This window comes from Globicephala melas, chromosome 13, assembly GCF_963455315.2.
Source record: "Globicephala melas chromosome 13, mGloMel1.2, whole genome shotgun sequence".
Taxonomy (NCBI): Eukaryota; Metazoa; Chordata; class Mammalia; order Artiodactyla; family Delphinidae; genus Globicephala; species Globicephala melas.
The window spans coordinates 3,358,166-3,378,874 of NC_083326.1; the positions used below are offsets into that span (position 1 = coordinate 3,358,166).

General features: G+C 47.4%; 1 protein-coding gene across 6 annotated transcripts in view; it reads right to left on the bottom strand.

Annotated features, from left to right (window-relative positions):
* The window catches only part of LOXHD1 (lipoxygenase homology PLAT domains 1), a 190,696-nt gene that overhangs the window by 77,615 nt on the left and 92,372 nt on the right, over positions 1 to 20,709 (bottom strand). For 4 of the 6 annotated variants that reach the window (XM_060310521.1, XM_060310523.1, XM_060310524.1 and 1 more), the window contains 6 exons: positions 19,249 to 19,382; positions 10,926 to 11,092; positions 10,068 to 10,172; positions 5,693 to 5,821; positions 4,396 to 4,560; positions 3,716 to 3,897 (listed from right to left, as the gene is read on the bottom strand). In XM_060310521.1, coding sequence (XP_060166504.1) covers positions 3,716 to 3,897; positions 4,396 to 4,560; positions 5,693 to 5,821; positions 10,068 to 10,172; positions 10,926 to 11,092; positions 19,249 to 19,382 — 882 coding nt within the window. The remainder of the gene's footprint in view (positions 1 to 3,715; positions 3,898 to 4,395; positions 4,561 to 5,692; positions 5,822 to 10,067; positions 10,173 to 10,925; positions 11,093 to 19,248; positions 19,383 to 20,709) is intronic. The other 2 variants (XM_060310526.1, XM_060310522.1) reach the window with 2 other exon arrangements.

Sequence of the window (20,709 nt, forward strand, 5' to 3'; positions counted from 1 at the left end):
CACAGCAGTTCTCAGAAGTTTGCATTTACCTGTGTGATAAAGAAGGTGTGATACCTTCTTCTCTACCACTGAAAGCCACAAGGGTAGGCATCACATCTGTTTTGCTCATCACTGCATCCCCAAAGCCCAGAAACTAGATTCTCAATAACTATTGGCTGGAAGGATGAAAGAATGATTGTTTCCTCATTTGAAAAATGGGTATGACAAAGTCAGCTGTGTTCTCTCACATGCAGTGCTGAACCTTAACCACCAAGGTATGTATGAACGTCCCCTTGAATGAAAGAGCTGATTACGTGCGTGCCACAGTGAGTCCCTGAAATTCAGGAGCTGTGCTCTCCCGTCTCTCCTGCCTGGAGCCTATGGGCATAAGATGCAAGGGAGGAACTCAGCCAGGAGTGACTGATCCCCAGATTCTTCCCTCGGAGCCCTCTAAGGAAGCAGGGAGGTGGCCAGACACAAGGCAAGGCAGCCACTCAGCTGGCACCTGTCTCCCCGGCTCTCTCTCTGCCAGGCTGCCCTCCGTCATCCCACCAGGTCCCACTCCAGGGCCTCGCCCAGTTCTCATGTGTCATATTGTCTTCTGAAATGGTGCTGTAGGTATCAGTTCACACCCTGCCTCAGCCCTATGGGGATCTGAGCGATCACAGGTGGATATAAACAAGGAAGTCGGGGTAAAGGGAAAAGAGGGTAGGGAAATATGGTACTACCCAGGTGCTCTGGCTCATGGTTGGTCCACAGAATTCATGCCTTTTGCTTTGGCAGTTGGGGGTTAAAGAGGGTGTGCAGACTTGAGTTTCCTGGTAGCAGCTGTGCAAAGCTACCTGCCTGGCCTGCTCCATCAAGGTCTCAGTGCTACAAAGAGACGGCTCCAGGATGGATGAGAGCTCCCGATGAGTGAGTGGCATCTGAATGAGTGAGTGAGTCATTCATCAAATGCAAAGCCTCTATAACTCTAGACAGATGTGACCTGGGAATGAACTAGAACAGCTCCGACCACTGCATACCCTCCACACACACACAGGCCCACAGTCAGCAGCCATGGGAAGGCCCATCAGCCCTGCTTGAGAAACCTCCCCCTATTCCCACCCCACCTCCATCCTTCCCAGTTGCAGCCCTACGAGCTGTGTGATCTAGACAAGGCACTTGACCTTCCAGGTCTCAACTGCCTCATCTATCAAATAGGAAGATTGCTCAGCTGAAGGCAGAGGCATGGGCAGAGCAACCCTTCGAGGTCACTCCTACATCTAAGATCGCAGACGTGCTTCTTCTTGTCAGTGATTCTCTCCTTCCAAGTGACCAACATGGTGCCACATTGCTGGAGACGCCCTGAGTTAACAAGATGCTATAACTGTCATTGCTTCTGCTGCCCTGCAGCTCCGCTCCAACTCCCCGCTGGCCAGCTCACCCATGCATCATCAGAGAAGTGGTGTCCCCCACGAGTCCCCGGGCTTTCTGAATCATTAAACGGAGACCAGTGATTTCACAGGGCCTTATCCTCTGACAACAGGAGAAACAGGAAGCTACGGGTGAGATCGTGGCTCACAGAATCTGCACTCAAGGACGCTGAGCTGCCAGGCAGCTGGCGAATGGAATCGTTTGCCAGCCTAACTCTGGGAATGGTGACTTGGGACACCAAGTGCTGAGGACAAGGTTGGCACATGGGAAGTGCTCAGTAATTATTAGCTATTGTTGTTATTTTCCCAGCCGATCCGTGTGTCTGAGGATGAGACCAGGGAGAGAGGATGGGGCTTGCTCATGGGTTAGAGGCTGAGCAGAACCAGAACCCAGGGTTATGGGCTCGCAAACCAGCGCTCCACCTCTTATCTGAAGATCAACTGGAAAAGAGAAATGGAGAGACAGGGGCACAAAGCGATCTCATTTGTTTCTAAGCTCTCATACACGCAGCTCCCAGAGAGATTTGAAAAGAGATAAGATAGCAACAAATTGCTGGCAAATTATAGCTGCCCATTAGGCGGACTTCATTAATAAAACTCCCCAGAAGCCATGCTGAGGTGTAATCACAGCTCGGGCCCCTGACGGCATCAGGCTTGCATGACACACACGCCTTGACATCTCGGGTGGGTGAGGTGTTGCTCTGTGTGCATAGATGAATCACCCTTGAATTTTCCTTGTTAAAAAACTCCACCAAGGCGGCGCAGTGTTTGAGAGTCCGCCTGCTGATGTGGGGGACATGGGTTCGTGCCCCGGTCCGGGAGGATCCCACATGCCGTGGAGCGTCTGGGCCCGTGAGCCATGGCCGCTGAGCCTGCGCGTCCGGAGCCTGTGCTCCGCAATGGGAGAGGCCACGGCAGTGAGAGGCCCGCGCACTGCAAAAAACAAACAAACAAACAAAACTCCACCAAGGTGGCAAACTTCCCAGAAGTGCTGACTGCTCCCAGAGAAGGTGGGGAGGGGAAAGGGTGTCCCCCAGGGCAGACACAGCCCGAGGAAGAAGGAAGGGGCTCTGGACTTTGTTTCCCACCAGAAAGTAAGGGGCACATCTGAAAAGGTCCCCACTACCTGGCTCCCATCTCTCGTCCTGCAGAGTCATCCCCTTTAGGTCCTGCTCCATCTCGTCCTCTAGCCAAGTTGCATCACTCTCCTCCTATCCCCTCTGGCCAAACCTCAAGCCACTTGCTGTGTTGACTTCCACCTCTGGCCATGATGTTCCCCTTGCTAGGAATCCTTCCCTCCTTGTTCCCGCTTATGTCCACTTTCAGGTCCAGCTCAAAACCACCACTTCCAGGGAGCCCTCTCTCATCTCTGAGCACCTGTAGCACTCTCAGCCAGCCCCGCTGTTTGCCCTCATCACCATGGACTAGTCTACTACAGCAGCTAAGAGCACATATTGTGAGCCAGTCCTCCTGGCTTTGAATCCTGCTTCCACTATGCCTTGGTTGTGTGATTTCATGTAAGCTACTAAACGCTCTGTGCCTCAGTTTCCCCATATTTAAGCAGGGATGATTAAAGCGCAGAGTTGCTATGAGGGTTAAGTGAGTTAATATGGGTAAAGCCCTATGATGGTGCCTTCCTACCCCCAGGATCAGTTACTATGATGATCGCCAGACTCTCTCATTAGCCTCGTGTGAGATCTGGAGTTCCCCAGCTGGACTGCAAGCCCCTTGCAGGCATAGTCTGGGTCCTCTTCTTCCCTTGTCTCTCCCACCCCACCTGGCACGCGGTGGAGTGCACAGGGAGGCACGGGACTGAGTGCAGAGAATACCAAGGTGTGGATGTGGTGACATACATCCACAGTAACCGTCGAACGACTCTCAGGCCAGAGTTGAGGGGGAGCCGAGGAGTATACGGATGCTTTTGTGTATATGAGAGGATTGGTCATAGCTCAGCAGATGAACGGGAGACAACTATATGACGAGAAAGTCTGGAAGCCGGCTCTCTCCACGGGTCTCTGTTGTTGGTAGCACTGGAGATGGCCCCAATGGAACTGGAATTGTGCTTCTAGCTCCCTAAGCCCTGTGCACTCATGATCACCTTTGATTCAGACACTGGTCCTGGAAGGGCAGGTTCACTGTCCTCCTGGCTACTCAGATGCGCTGAGGCTCAGAGAGGTTGGATGAACTGCCTGTCTCCCTCACTCACAGCAGCGCATCAGACGGAAGGCTCACGTCAGACTCCGGACAAAGGGCCCCTTCTTGTCTTCTGGTCCATCCCGCCCCCAGTCCTGGCTCCCCCGGCTGCCTGCCGACCCAGGTACCTCCATTATGAAGCGGGAGGCAGACTTCCTCTCAAAGAACAGCTTCTGCTCCCTCTTGTTGGTGCACAGGTACTTCTGCTGGGTGCACACAGCATCGCAGCCATAGATGATGATGAAGATGTTGGCGTTTGTCCCAGCGGCAAAGACATCACTGGTGTAGAGGGTGATCTCGTAAGGGACAACTAAGGGTGGGGGACAGAGGGCAAAGTCAGAGGGGAAGTGAAAACAGGACACAGGCAGGTCAAGTTCTTCATGAGCACCACCACCCCAGATGGTCCCTTCACTGGGAGCTGCTACCCAGGGACCTGAACCTTCACATGGTTGCCTAGCAACCACAGGGTGAGGGGAGGTGTTTTGTCATGCCTAGTGCCCACAGAAAGCTCCTTTCACCTCAGACCAGGGTCTCCGTGCCTCTCCCATCACAGAGCTAGTACAACAGACTGGCTGAAAGCACAGGCACTCTGCCTGTTGTCACCAGCTAGTTTGGGGTACAGTGTGGAATACATCCCATATTTCCTTTCCCTGGGTCCAGGGCTCTGTCCACAGCCAGCACAGGGCCAGGGGAATTTCCAAGGTGTGCCTGGACAAGGGTCAACACTGGATGATGGACCGGGACTGAGTTGGGGTGGTGAGCAATGGGGTGCAGGAGGAGGCCCAGCCTTGCTGTGCAAGATTCCTACATGGTGTATACAGCCTTGTCTGAAGTTCCGCGTGGAAGAGGTCCCTGACGATGGCACCATCGTCTTCATTCTTGGCCAACCAGCGGCCACAGGGGAATGTCATGCACCTTCCAAGGGATGGGGCGTCCACCTCTACCCAGTCTAAAAACCAGCCTGGAGCCTTGCCTGGAGGGAAGGAGACACAGAACTCATCAAGGACCTCTACACAGATGGTTTTCTGTGAACAACTTCAGGGACTCCAAACACACTTCCCTGCTCGACGGCTGGCGCTTATAGCTCCACCGTGAACATGCCATCCCTTTTGCTTACAGCATTACTGAACTGATTCCCCTGCACCCAGCTGAAGGTGGATCACACTGCAGCCTACTGTCAGTGAAATTAGCAAGAGCAAAGGAGCATGGGGAGGAGATGACAGGAGGCAGAGAGTCTGAGGGAGGGGAGCAAGCACACTGTCCAAGGTGGAAGGTGCTCCGAAGAGGGAGCCCAGAGATGCCAGAGGGAGCCTGTGTTAACGAGGACTCCATAGTTCCACCCAGTGACGGGGCGAAACCCTGGGCTCCCTGGCCTCAGTGTGCGATGCATGAAGGCAAGGGAAACTAGTGAAGGATCGATGCTCCTCCCTGGGAAAATGAGCGCTCAGGTTTAAAGAAAGAAATGGAAGCCAGGCAGAGACCCTGTTCCTCAGTCCCAGAGGGAAGGAGGAAGGCCTCCTCAGGCTTAGAAGATATGGTTTGAAGACCAAGAAAATGAGTCTGCTTTACTGAGAGAGAACAAACTTGGGCACAGCTTTTGTGTGGCTGCAGTGTCAGTGGGTTCTGGGAAGAACTGGCTCCATCAGTGGTTCTCAAAGTAGATCCCCCGGCCTAGCAGCCTCAGCATTACCAGTGAGAAACATAAGCTCTCGGGTCCCACCCCAGACCTACTCCAACCAAAGGCTGTGGGTGGGGCCCAGAAATCTGTGTGTTAACAAGCCCCCCAACGTGGCTCTGATACACATTCAAATTTGAGGACCACTGATCAGGGATTCTCAAATCTGGCTGCCCACTGAAATTTCTGGGAGTGCGGTTTTGGGGAAAGCTTTAAAAGTCACCAGTGTCCTGGCCCCTCCCTGATCAATTAGACCAGAATCTCTGCGTGCAGCCAGGACTCTACCAGACTGGAGGGACTGAGGAAGCTGTGTCATTATGGAAGGCAGATGACATCCAAGTCTACCTCAGATTCTTGCCTAGACACCCACGGGGACCTGACCATGGTCCTCACGTTCTTAGCCAGGAAAAGAGGGAGGGAAGGCAGAGACCTGTGTTGTCATGGCCGATCCTGACTTTCCACAGATCTCCCAGGTCCAGGGTCTCCACTGTGAAGATTTCGATGCTGTCCCTCTCAAACTTGTCACTGTTTGTCTTGGAGGATTTCAGGAGGGTCATTCCTGCCAACCAAATGACCCCAAATGACTGGCTGGGCCTGAGACCTCCCAACCTAGTCTGACCACCTTTTTTCGTCTCTCCTCATCATGACCAAATTTCTGAACTTTCATCAAATTTAGGCTGTACAATTACCATCCACTTGGCGTCTTTGGCATTTTGTGTGTGTGTGTATGTATGTCCTTTTATTAAGCTTTACAATAATCTTTTGACATATATAATATATATATATTATATATATATATATTTATTTATTTATATATTTATTTATTTTGCCGTACGCGGGCCTCTCACTGTTGTGGCCTCTCCCGTTGCGGAGCACAGGCTCTGGACGCGCAAGCCCAGCGGCCATGGCTCACGGGCCCAGCCACTCCGCGGCATGTGGGACCTTCCCAGACCGGGGCACGAACCCGTGTCCCCTGCATCGGCAGGTGGACTCTCAACCACTGCGCCACCAGGGAAGCCCTTGACATATATATTTTTATTTCCAGTTTGCATCTAAAGAAAAGGAGACACACCCAGAAATTAAGTGCCTTATCCAAGGTCATCCAGGAGGAAGTGGTGGGGCCCTAAGTCAATGTGTGCTCCCTTTTCACAATCCCCGCGTTTCTCCATGGCCGGGAGGGAGCCAGTGACAGAGCCACCCTCCCACGCTCCCTGGGGAAACAGGGCCTCCCCTGCAGGGATGGGGCATGCGGGAATTCTCTGAGCCTCTTCTCTGGATGACAGAAGGAGGGTTGGCTTCAAATGCCCCTGACCAGGCATCTCACATACATCATCTGTCCTGGGACTCTGGCTGCGTGTCAGTCTGAAATTTAAGGTGGTTTCAGGATCATCACCATCTCCTCCTGCCTCAGCTTTCAAGTCTCCTTAACCCTGTAAGTCCCACCTCATGTAGGAAGTCTTCTGATAATCTAGACTCATTGCAGACTGGTTTCAGCACACAGAGTCAGACAGACCTTGGTTAGATGCCCGGTTTTGCCACTTAGCATCTGGGTGGCCTTGGACAAATTACTTAATTCCCTGAAACTGGTTTCCTCGAATGTCAAAAGGGATGGTCTTCCCCATAGAGTTGTTGTATTTAATAAAATGATGACTTGCGTCTTCAAGAATGTGCCTAACACATAGCAATTCCTTGGCAAATAAAAGCAGTTGTTAGGGCCCCTCAATTTCATTGACCATGGCTCAGTAACTATTGCAAGGACGTTCATTTATAAGTTTTGGTCTGATTCATTCATTATATCTGCATTACCTAACCTAGTAAATAATAATAATAATAAATGTTTTATTGAGTGTCATTTTGTCTCAAATATTTTACATGTTCAATTTCATTAAATACACAACTCTATGAGGCATGTACTAATATAATCTCCATTTTACAAATGGGGGAAACTAAAGCACAGAGAGATTAAGGAACTTGCCCAAGGTCACACAGCTAATAAGTGGTAGGGCAGAAGTTTAAACCAATCAGTCAAGCTTGAGTCCATGCTCTATATCACCACAGTGCTGAATTAGAATAAGAGTACCCCAAAGTCAGGGATTAAGCTCCTTCATTCTTCAGCAATTCTTGGCATAGAGCTCTGGACCCACAGGGTTTTGAGCAAATATGGGATGACTACATATTTGAGGGACTGGTTCCTCTCTGAATGGAGGAACATGACAGGATGGCTGGACACATGGTCCAAGTGGATGGCTGACTCCAGCACTACATTCCACCTTCTCTGATTGCCTTGACAGAGGCTCCAGAAGGACCCCAAGACTCCCTGAGCATCTCATCTGGAGAGTACCATGGAACCCACTGGCTGAATCTCACTGGAGGTTGGGAAGAGCCACTGGTTCCCAGGTTGTTATTGAGGTAGAGATAGAGTTAGGGCTACCTCTGCCTTTAGAACAGAAGGAGAAAGCTGGCAAAAGACACAGAGAAGAGATCACTCGCTGTTTGGACCGAGGAGCCCGTTTGCTACAGTTTTGAAAGTAAAACAGAATGACACCTCAAGGAACGGCACAGGAAATTGTAAAAACTTTCAGAAAGGCCTGGACAAAGAATCAGGTACCATTACTTGGGGAGAGGATACCGAAGGGAAGATGATTGACATGGCTTCCAAAGGTGCTAGAGGTGGTAGAGGCAGCAGTGAGGACCAAGAGAGGGCAGGGGGCTCTCTGTCCCCAGAATGCAGTAGGCCTGACTTAGTAAGATTTAGGAAGAATTTTAAAAGAACTGGCATTCACAACCGAGGCAAACAAGTCACCTCACAGGGAGATTTTTAAGAAAAAAGGAATTGCCTTTCTCTGTTGGGGCTAGTTGCATGAAATCTTTCAAGAGTCAGAGGCATGCAAGAATACACAATGGGGAAAGGATAGCCTCTCCAATAAATGGTGGAAATGGATGTCTACGTGTAAAATACTTAATTTGGACCCTTATCTCATACTGTACATAAAAATCAACTCAAAATGAATTACAGATTTAAACAGAAGGACCAAAACTGTAAAACTCCTAGAACAAAGCATAAAAGAAACACTTTATGACATTGGTCTTGGCAATGACTTCATGAATATGCCACCAAAAGCACAGCAACAAAAAATAAAATTAACAAGAGGGACTACATTAAACTAAAAAGTTTCTACACAGCAAAGGAAACAACAGAGTGAAAAGGCAACATACAGAATGGGAGGGGCTTCCCTGGTGGCGCAGTGGTTGAGAGTCCGCCTGCCGATGCAGGGGACACGGGTTCGTGCCCCGGTCCGGGAAGATCCCACATGCCGTGGAGCGGCTGGGCCCGTGAGCCATGGCCGCTGAGCCTACGCATCCAGAGCCTGTGCTCCGCAACGGGAGAGGCCACAACAATGAGAGGCCCGCGTACCGCAAAAAAACAAAAACAAAAGCAGAATGGGAGAACATATTTGCAAACTATATATCTATAAGGGGTTAATCACCAAAATATATAAAGTAATCTTACAACTCAAATACAAAAAAACTAAGAACCCAATTAAAAACGGGCTAAGGACTTAAATAGACATTTCTCCACAGAAGACATAAAAATGGCCAACAGTATAAGAAAAAAGGCTCATTGTCACTAACCATGAAGTAAATGCAAATCAAAACCATAATGAGATATCTCACACCTGTCAGGATGGTTACTATCAAAAAAACAAAAGGGGACTTTCCTGGTGGTCCAGTGGTTAAGAATCTGCCTTTCAGTGCAGGGGACGTGGGTTCCATCTCTGGTCAGGAACTAAGATCCCACATGCCACGGGGCAAGTAAGTCTGCGTGCCACAACTACAAAGCCCACATGTCACAACTAGAGAGAAGCCCTTGCACTGCAACAAAAAGCCCGGGCACCGCAATGAAAGATCTCATGTGCTGCAAGTAAGACCTGATGCAGCCAAAAATAAATAAATTTTAAAAAACCCAAACAAACCAAAAGACAACAAGTGTTGGTGAGGATGTAGAGAAATTGGAACCCCTGCACACAGTTGGTGGGAATGAAAAATGATTCAGTTGCTATGGATAATAGTATGAAAGTTCCTAAAAAAGTTAAAAAGAGAACTACCATATGAACCCACAATCCCAATTCTGGGTATATATCCAAAAGAATTGAAATCAGATTCTTGAAAAGTATTAGCGCTCATGTGTTCATTGCAGCGCTATTCACAATAGCTAAGAATGGGAAAAATCCTAAATGTCTATTGACAGATGAATGGATAAAGAAAATATGGTATGTACATGCAATGGAATATTATACAGCCTTGTGAAAGGAGATTCTCCAATATGCAACAATGTGGATGGTTCCTGAGGATATTATGCTAAGTGAAATTAGCCAGACACAAAAGGATGAATAGAGCATGACTCCATTTAAATGAAGTATCAAAATCAAATTCATAAAATCAAAGATGGAAATGGTAGTTATCAGGAGGTGGGGATAGGAGGAAATGGGGGTTTAATAATCAACAGGCATAAAGTTTCAGTTTAGTAAGTTTAATAAGCTCTAGAGATCTGCTGTACACCACATACCTATAGTCAATGACCATGTATCGTACATTTAAAATTTGGTAAGAAAATAGATTGCATGTTAAGTATTCTTCATAAAATAAAATAAAGTAATAAAGAGAATTTAAAAATATGGTTTCTTAAAATAAAAGAGAGAAAGAGGGAGAGTCACGTCCAGTAATTCCTTGGAAAATTGCACTGAATCTCCCAGTCTCCCTGGAGGGGAACGTGGGTGAACCTCGGCCCTGCGTTGCTTTCTTACCAGTGTCATCTTGAGTGCCAAAGAGTGTGATGAAGACGTTGGCATCGGTGCCCGCGTTCTTCTTGTCCCCAGTCTTTATGGTCACTGAGAATGTGGTAGATTTATCTGCCAGGAGAAGAGTGTGGAGAAGTGAGTGGTAGATTCCACCTCCCATGAAGGGAGGAGGAAGAAAACGTACTGAGCATGTTTCTCTGCTCGTGTTGGCTGTTTTTATGAATCACTTTACTTGTAGCATGTGTTCTTCTGCAGCTGCCTTTAGTCTGGAAACTTCCTGAAGGCAGAGATGAGGTCCCCCCACCCCACATCCAGCTCACACAGGAAACCCTCAATCAGTAAAGTTGTAGGATGCTTGGGGAAGACTTGGGGTGACTGTGGGGTTCAGAGACTCAACAGCCAGGAGCCCTGGTGTGACTCCTTCAGGTTGGGAAGTTTTAGGGATGCATGTTTCAAGGAAGGGAACACAAGCGTCATAGAACTCTTGAAAGTTCATTCTTTCCCTTGACGAAAATATCCATATTGAGAGTCTATAATGTGCCTGGAGGGGAGGACACAAGTCTAAGTCAGAGTCAGCTATAACTATTCTATTCTATTCCATTCCATTCCATTCCTTCCATTCCATTCTATTCCTGACAATAACTCCATGCTAGGCCATGTACTTCATACCCAGCCATATGCTAGACATGTGAGAATACGCCCCCTTCACCTCCCCATTCTTGCCATGGAGGAATGAGAAAACAGATAGATTCCCAGGGAAGGAAGTGCCCAGAGCCCACAGGGGAAGGGAAGATGGAGACCTAGTGGGGGAGAGACAGAGGAAAGGGGTGCTGGAGGGGAGAAATCAGCTCTAGGTTAGGAAACCTTTCTGCTCCAGGGCCAGGTTGTCGAGGGGGTTGCTGTCATCTCCCCCACCCTCCTCATCCTCGCTTGGCGGCAGCACATAGGACTCATCCACTGGCAACAGCTCCCTGGACAGCTGGCCGTCATCCTCCTCCACTGCCAGCCAGCGCTGGCACGGAAAGTAGTACCTGTGGGGACAGGGGGTGAGGAGAATTGAGGGATGTCTCTTTGGAAAGGTGTCATGAAACAGTAGTCATGGGCTGAGGAACGAGAGGCCATCATGGGGCCCAAATGCTCCCCTGTCTTCCCCCGCACCCCCAGCATTGCCCTCCCATCCTACCTAGCCTGGGAGTCACCCCATTAGTCACTTGGCTAGAGTAGACAACAAACATGGGATGTGGTTTCCATACAGCCCCACTGAAAATGGCTGGGTAACAGTGCCTGGAGCACAGCAAACCCTCAATCAGGGTCCTATTGGAGGAATCTAGAGGAAAAGGGGCTTCTGGGGACTGTTCCAGCCTTTTCTAGAATCAACCTGTTAGCCAGAGCCACTTTGGCAGAGAATGTTGTACACATAGGAGGGGCTTCATACCCAAGGGCTGAATTAGTGGATTTTAATGGAATGACCCAATTATGCTTCTGGAAGGTGCAAAGAGTATGGCTAAGGAGCTGGCACAGCAGACAGCGGGCATCACCCAGGGAAGGGAGGTCCGAGGTAGACTCCTCAGTGGAGAGGCTGAACCCAGAGCAAGGAAGGCGCCTGGACGGAAGGGAACTAAGGATGGGGGCCGAGAGAGGCAGCAGGGTGCGGGAACTGAGGACTCGCCTCTAGAGCCAGACTGGGGTTGAATCCTGGCTCTGCGGCCTACGGTCATGTGAGTTTGAACAAGTTTCTTTACCTCTTTGTGCGAAGGTTGCCAGATTTAGCCAATAAAATCACAGGACTCCCAGTTAAATTGGAATTTTAGATAAGCAAGTAATAATACTTGCTTATCTTGCTTATCTTACATTGAAATGTAAGTATGTCCTATCTAGTATTGGGGACATACTTATACTAAAACATTATCCATTGCTTATCTGACATTCAAATCTAATTGGCCATTCTGCAGTTTATCAGGCAACCCTCTGTAGAATGAGGATGATAGTGCCTATTTCATAGGTGGTTGTGAGAATTTCCCGACTCAAACATTTTTAAGTGCTTCAAAAAACTGCCTGGCTCTCAGTACGCTCTTGGTTAGGAATTTGCTAAAACTATTGTGAAGATGATGATGATTCTTCTTAATGCTTCCTTTCTTCCTCTTCAGTCCATGCCTGGGATCTCTGGAGATTGTGGGCTGGACAGTTCCCACTGGGCTCCTGAGCTTCCAGAACAACTCAGAGGGTTTGGGGATGCAGCCCATCTCTACAGCCCCATCTGCACCCCTTCCCCACCGCTGTCCAGGTGCATAAGATGCATTCAGGGTCTGGTCAAAGTCTGGAGAGGTGGGAGCAGTGTAGGCCCAGGGTCTTGTCCCTGTCTGAGCCCCCCATCCTCCTACAGTCCTTACTGCTTCCCAACATCAGCATGGTAGAGGGGCAGCGCCAGAGGACGCCACCTTGGCCCAGGGGCTCGGATGGGGCACAGAGGGGCACCTGTGTATTGAGAGATGTGGATTTAACCTTGGGAGATATAAACCAAATTGCTATGACATTAGTGTTTAAGTGAAAAATGTATATCGTTCCACTTCTCTGCCTTTCAAATATATGAGTGGGAAAGTTAAACTTTTACTAATTTATGAATAATAGGCTTTAGTTCTAAATTATGGCCGATTAAGGGAGAGAGACAGAAGTAAGGAAAAGAGTGGGATTGGGGCCGAGGTGGAGTAATGAGAGTATGGGAAGCTGGAGGAGGACAGGGACAGAGGGAGAGAGATGCATAAAGAAAGAGCTGGGGGAGACTGATGCTGGGAGAGAAAAAAGTCAGTAAGAGGGGAAGGCACAAGCCCTCCCACACCCGTGAAGAGCGCACGCGCGGGGAGTCAGAGCCTGGCTTCTTGGCACCACCCCCGTGGTCCCTGAGATACCTGCACCATGAAGTTAAAGGCCCTTAGCACGCCCATGGCTGCAGCCTCCGCAGGCAGGAGAACCAGAGCTGGAGCCAGGATGGGCCTGAGCACTGGATGTTTAGCCTCTATCCTCACAGCAACAACAAGCACTCACAGGAGGTCTAGTGGAGGACTGGGCCTATTGGCCCCTCCCCTTCCTCCCACAGGAATAAATCCTGCTCAGGCAGGTCTGCAGAGGGGAGTAGGTAGGGATTTTTCAGAAGCAAAGGGGAAGAGAGGCATGCAGGTGTTCTGGCCAGGTATGCCCACCACTCCACTTAAGCAAGGGCAATGGAAGGAAGACCCAGGGGTTGGGTCAGCAGGAGGTTTAAACTGAGCGTTGGAACAAAGCTCGGGGCCACTAAAAGTACGAGTTTCACTTGAAAGTTAAACTGGAATGAGTGGATTGCAAAACTGAACGCTGTAAAATGTATTTAATGTGTTCCCATTTTGTGCATAAAGGCTGGAGCACATCAAGTATGTCAACTGGTGGTACTGGAAGAGCGGCATAGCAACAGTGGGTCTGGAATTCCAGAACTCTGGGTTTGTGCCTCTGCTCTTCCCCTTACACTCTGTGTGGCTGCTGGGCCCCGAGTTTCATCACCAAGAAGGCCTCTGCGGGATGTGAGCAGAGGAGGGACGTGGCCTAAAGGCTGGATGGCTGTAGACACTAGGAGGGCCTGGGTGAAGCAGAGGCACCAGCCAGGAGGCTCTGACCAGGGGGTGCTGAAGATGGGGAGAGGGGGTCTGGCTGAGCTTTTCTGACACAGTGGCGATGGATTGGGGGTGGGGCATGAGCGGCAAAGGGGAGTCAGGGTGGAGTCACTTTGCATGGAGACATGTGACTGGGTCCAGAGGCAGCTGAGGGATGAGGTCAGTGTTCGTTTACCCTTCTGGCTGCAAAGGTCTTATTCCTGAGCTAATAAAGGTCATGGGAGGCCACAGGCACTGTCGGGGAAGACGGTGTCTCTTCGAGAGAGAGAGCAGATTTGCTGCTCTAATTTTTCTTTCTCTGAACGGCCATTTTTTTTTAATTTGAATTCTATTTTATTTATTTATTTTTTATATAGCAGGTTCTTATTACTTATCTATTTTATACATATTAGTGTATATATGTCAGTCCCAATCTCCCAGTTCATCGCACCACCACCACCCCACCCCACCCCCACGCAGCTTCCCCCCCTTGGTGTCCAGATGTTTGTTCTCTACATCTGTGTCTCTATTTCTGCCTTGCAAACTGGTTCATCTGTACCATTTTTCTAGATTCCACATATGTGTTAATATATGATATTTGTTTTTCTCTTTCTGACTTACTTCACTCTCTGTGACAATCTCTAGGTCCATCCACATCTCTACAAATGACCCAATTTCGTTCCATTTTATGGCTGAGTAACATTCCATTGTATATATGTACCACATCTTCTTTATCCATTTGTCTGCCGATGGGCATTTAGGTTGCTTCCATGACCTGGCTATGGTAAATAGTGCTGCAATGAACATTGTTGTGCATGTGCATGTTGAATTATTGTATTCTCTGGGTATATGCCCAGTAGTGGGATTGCTGGTTCATATGGTAATTCTAATTTTAGTTTTTTAAGGAACCTCCATACTGTTCTCCATAGTGGCTGTATCAATTTACATTCCCACCAACAGTGCAACAGGGTCCCCTTTTCTCCACCCCCTCTCCAGCACTTGTTTGGAGATTTTCTGATGATGCCCATTCTAACTGGTGTGAGGCGATACCTCATTGTAGTTTTGATTTGCATTTCTCTAATAATTAGTGATGTTGAGCATTTTTCATGTGCCTCTTGGCCATCTGTATGTCTTCTTTGGAGAAATATCTATTTAGGTCTTCTGCCCATTTTTTGATTGGGTTGTTTAGTTTTTTTTAATATTGAGCTGCATGAGCTGTTTATATATTTTGGAGATTAATCCTTTGTTTGTTGATTCATTTGCAAATATTTTCTCTCATTCTGAGGGTTGTCTTTTTGTCTTGTTTATAGTTTCCTTTGCTGTGCAAAAGCTTTTAAGTTTCATTAGGTCCCATTTGTTTATTTTGTTTTTATTTCCATTACTCTAGGAGAGGGGTCATAAAAGATCTTGCTGTGATTTATGTCAAGGAGTGTTCTTCCTATGTTTTCCTCTAAGAGTTTTACAGTGTCCAGTCTTACATTTAGGTATTTAATCCATTTTGCATTTATTTTTGTGTATGGTGTTAGGGTGTTTTCTAATTTCATTCTTTTACATGTAGCTGTCCAGTTTTCCCAGCACCACTTTTTTTTTTTAATTTATATTTATTTATTTTTGGCTGTGTTGGGTCTTCATTGCTGCACGCGGCTTTTCTCTAGTTGTGGGGAGTGGGTGCTACTCTTCGTTGCAGTGCAAGGGCTTCTCATGGCAGTGGCTTCTCTTGTTGCAGAGCATGGGCTCTAGGCGCATGAGCTTCAGTTAGTTGTGGCACATGGGCTCAGTAGTTGTGGCTCACGGGCTCTACAGAGCAGGCTCAGTAGTTGTGGTGCACAGGCTTAGTTGCCCTGTGGCACGTGGGATCTTCCCAGACCAGGGTTCGAACCTGTGTCCCCTGCATTGGCAGGAGGATTCTTAACCACTGTGCCACAAGGGAAGTCCCCAGCACCACTTACTGAAGAGACTGTCTTTTCTCCATTGTATACCCTTGCCTCCTTTGTCATAGATTAGTTGACCATAGGTGTGTGGGTTTATCTCTGGGCTTTCTATCCTGTTCCATTGATCTATACTTCTGTTTTTGTTCCAGTACCATATTGTCTTGATTACTGTAGCTTTGTAGTATAGTCTGAAGTCAGGGAATCTGATTCCTCCAGCTCTGTTTTTTACCCTCAAGATTGCTTTGGCTATTCGGGGTCTTCCATGTCTCCATACAAATTTTAGGATTTTTTGTTCCAGTTCTGTTCTGTCTGGATGATCTCTCCATTGGTGTAAGTGAGGTGTTAAAGTCCCCCACTATTATTGTGTTACTGTCAATTTCCTCTTGTATAGCTGTTAGCATTTGCCTTATGTATTGAGGTGCTCCTATGTTGGGTGCATATATATTTATAATTGTTATATCTTCTTCTTGGATTGATCTCTTGATCATTACATAGTGTCCTTGTCTTTTGTAACATTCTTTATTTTAAAGTCTATTTTATCTGATATGAGTATTGCTACTCCAGCTTTCTCTTGATTTCCATTTGCATGGAATATCTTTTTCCATCCCCTAACTTTCAGTCCGTATGTGTCCCTAGGTCTGAAATGGGTCTCTTGTAGACAGCATATATGTGGGTCTTGTTTTTGTATCCATTCGGCGAGCCTGTGTCTTTTGGTTGGAGCGTTTAATCCATTCACATTTAAGGTAATTATCGATATGTATGTTCCTATTACCATTTTCTTAATTGTTTTGGGTTTGTTTTTGTAAGTCCTTTTCTTCTCTTGTGTTTCCCACTTAGAGAAGTTCTTTTAGCATTTGCTGTAGAGCTGGTTTGGTGGTGCTGAATTCTCTTAACTATTGCTTGTCTGTAAAGCTTTTGATTTCTCTGTCGAACCTGAATGAGATCCTTGCCGTGTAGAGTAGGTTTGGTTGTAGGTTCTTCCCTTCCATCACTTTAAATATGTCATGCCACTCCCTTCTGGCTTGTAGAGTTTCTGCTGAGAAATCAGCTGTTAACCTTATGGGAGTTCCCTTGTATGTTATTTGTTGTTTTTCCCTTGTTGCTTTTAATAATTTTTCTTTGTCTTTAATTTTTGTCAATTTGATTACTATGTGTCTCAGTGTGTTTCTCCTTGGGTTTATCCTGCCTGGGACTCTCTGCACTTCCTGGACTTGGGTGGTTAGTTCCTTTCCCATGGTAGAGAAGTTTTTGAATATACTCTCTTCAAATATTTTCTCGGGTCCTTTCTCTCTCTCTTCTCGTTCTGGGACCACTGTAATGTGAATGTTGTTGCGTTTAATGTTGTCCAGAGGTCTCTTAGGCTGTCTTCATTTCTTTTCATTCTTTTTTCTTTATTCTGTTCCGTGGCAGTGATTTCCACCATTCTGTCTTCCAGGTCACTTATCCGTTCTTCTGCCTCAGGTATTCTGCTATTGATTCCTTCTAGTGTATTTTTCATTTCAGTTATTGTATTGTTCATCTCTGTTTGTTCTTTAATTCTTCTAGGTTTTTGTTAAACATTTCTTGCATCTTCTCGCTCTTTGCCTTCATTCTTTTTCCGAGGTCCTGGATCATCTTCACTATTATTATTCTGAATTCTTTTTCTGGAAGGTTGCCTATCTCCACTTTATTTAGTTGTTTTTCTGGTGTTTTATCTTGTTCCTTCATCTGATACATAGTCCTCTGCCTTTTCATTTTGTCTGTCTTTCTGTGAATGTGGTTTTTGTTCCACAGGCTGCAGGACTGTGGTTCTTCTTGCTTCTGCTGTCTGCCCTCTGGTGGATGAGGCTATCTAAGAGGCTTGTGCAAGCTTCCTGATGGGAGGGACTGGTGGTGGGTAGAGCTGGGTGTTGCTCTGGTGGGCAGAGTTCAGTAAAACTTTAATAGGCTTGTCTGCTGGTGGGTGGGGCTGAGTTCCCTCCCCGTTGGTTGTTTGGCCTGAGGTGACCCAGCACTGGATCCTACAGCCTCTTTGGTGGGGCTAATGGTGGACTATGGGAAGGCTCACGCCAAGGAGTACTTCCCAGAACTTCTGCTGCCAGTGTCCTTATCCTCATGGTGAGCCACAGCTGCCCCCCTCCTCTGCAGGAGAACCTCCAATACAAGCAGGTAGGTCTGGTTCAGTCTCCTGTGGGGTCACTGCTCCTTCCCCCTGGGTCCTGGTGCACACACTACTTTGTGTGTGCCCTCCATGAGTGGAGTCTCTGTTTCCCCCAGTCCTGTTGAAGTCCTGCAGTCAAATCCTGCTAGGCTTCAAAGCCTGATTCTCTTGGAATTCCTCCTCCCATTGCCAGACGCTAAGGTTGGGAAGCCTGATGTGGGGCTAGAACCTTCACTCCAGTTGGTGGACTTCTGTGGTATAATTGTTCTCCAGTTCATAAGTCACCCACCCAGAGGTTATGGGATTTGATTTTATTGTGATTGCACCGCTCCCACCATCTCATTGAGGCTTTGCCTTTGGCTTTGGATGTGGGGTATCTTTTTTGGTGAGTTCCAGTGTCTTCCTGTCGATGATTGTTCAGCAGTTAGTTGTGATTCTTGCAAGAGGGAGTGAGCGCACGTCCTTCTACTCCACCATCTTTTACCAGTCTCCCATGATTTTACATCTATCTCCCAGGGCAGGCTTTGCTCAGAGTTGCTCTCTCTACTTGCAAGTGGTTGGAGCTGGCTCAGCACAGAGCCCTTACCGCTGCTTAATACCAAGGAAACAAAGAAAAGAAACTGTACAGCACCAATGAGAAAGGATGGCGATGGAAGAGGAGGAGATAAGGGGAGCGAGCTCCTGGGGCTAGTTGTGAATCTGAAGCATGGGCCAGCAAACTATTGCCTGTGGGCCAAACCTGGCCCACCTGCTTATGTACATCCCACAAACTAAGCAGAGATTTCACATCTTTAAATGGTTGAAAAAAATCTAAAAACAATAATATTTTGTGAAATGTGAAAATTACTTGCAATTCAAGTTTCAGTGTCTATAAATGAAGTTTTAGTGAAACACAGCCACTTCAATTCACTCAGCATCATCTATGGCTGTTTTTCTGCAGCAAAGGCAAAGTCGAGCAGTTGTTACAGAGACCAAATGGCCCTGAAAACCTAAAATATTTGCTCTCTGGCCTTTACAGAATAAGTTTGCTTATTTCTAGTCTAGAACATTAAAACAATGTCCTGGAAGTCACTTTGTACATGGAGAGACTTATGGGTTCTAAGTCTGGCCATGGAGATTGGGCCATGGCAAGGACAGAAAACCTGACTTTCTGAAATGATGGAGTCAAGAACTGGATTGGATGTCCTACCAGACTGTCACCTGACAGGGCAAGCAGCTGAGGGGCTGCTCAGGGAGAGGGAAGGGAGGGAGGCAATGCCCACCCAGCCAGCTCCATGGGCCAAACCCACATCCTAGACACCCCACCCCCACCCTCACCCACCACAGCCACACCACCCCCACCCTCACCCGCCACAGCCACCCTACCCCCACCCTCACCCGCCACAGCCACCCTATCCCAACCCTCACCCATCACAGCCACCCCACTCCCACCCTTTTTTCCATGACTACTTCGTGGCAGGCATGGCCTTCCCTCCCTCCCCTCCAGTCCCACTCACGTGATCTCGTTGTTCATGTCAGTGATGTCTATTCTGTCCAGGAACCAGCCTGCTCTGTTGCCCGAGTTGTCATGGCGAATCCGAATCTTGGTCAGGGGGCCAAGGTCAATGGCGTAGATGGTGAAGGTGTCTGTCTGGGAAGGGTCAGAGTAGCACACTGGGGGGCAGCCCTCCCCACCTCGCCATCAGCTTCACCTTCCCAGGACTTGGGGCAGCCTGAGACCGGCTGTAAGACCCAAAGCATCAGGGGAAGGCGGAATGGAAAATGCAGTCAGTTGTCTGGTGTTCGGTCTACTCTATTGGTTTTTGTTTTTGTTTACTGAGTTATCATTAATATACAAAATTATATTAGTTTCAGGTGTGCAACATAGTGTCTTGATGTTTTTATACATTATGGAATGATCACCACATAAAGACCAGTTACCATCATTGTTACAACATTATTGACTATATTCCTTATGCGTACATTCCATTCCTGTGACTTACTTATTTTATAGCTGGAAGTTTGCAACTCTTAATTCCCTTCACCTGTTGCACTACTGTCTTTACACCTGCACCTGCCAGGGAGGTCTCACTTTCACTGTGTCCTGCAATGTGGAGGCAGGAGTAGGAGGGTGACGAAGGTGACCATAAGAGAGGAGTAGAGGAGAAAACAGGTTGGCTGGGCGCTCCCTGTTGTGTTATGGGGAGTGTGTGTGTGTGTGTGTGTGTGTGTGTGTACGGCCTGTTGCTTGGGTGTGTGCTGAGACCACGTGCTGCGCGTGCACATACATGCATAAACTCCTTCAACCATAAATTTTAATTAAGTACCTACTATAAGCCAAAGTGCAAATCTAAAGTGACTGACAGAATTCGGAGTGTAAGACTTGGATTGCTCACCATTCAGGTGAGAAGAGAGACTGTGTACGATACAAGTATACACATACGCACTGGAGGAAGCAGATGATACCAGGACCCATTGAAATTTTGTATATCCTTCACTTAGATTTTGCAACATTTGCTTTCTCTCCCACACTCTCTTGCCCTTTCTCTATTTTTTTTCTGAATCATTTGAAAGTATATGGCAGATATCATGATCCTCCACTCAAATTCTTCAACATAGATTTTCTAAGAACAAGGACATTCTCATATAATCAGAGTACAATGACCAAATTCAGGAAACTTAAAATCAACACACTATTATCTAACATACAGTCCCTATTCAAATTTCATCAGCCGTACCAGTTACACCCTCTATAGCAATTTTCTTCCAATTCGAGCCATCATAGTGGCTATAATTTTTAAATGAAAGTACTGAAACACAGAAATAAATCCTGATTCTCAGGTCATGGGAAGGCAGTGTTGAAGGAAAAAGCAGGGGATATCTGAAATAAATCAAGCAATGAGCCCAGAAGTATTTTTAATGGATTTGGTTTATTTCTGGTTTTCCTCTGTGTTGATAAGGGAATCTGGCTTTGGGAT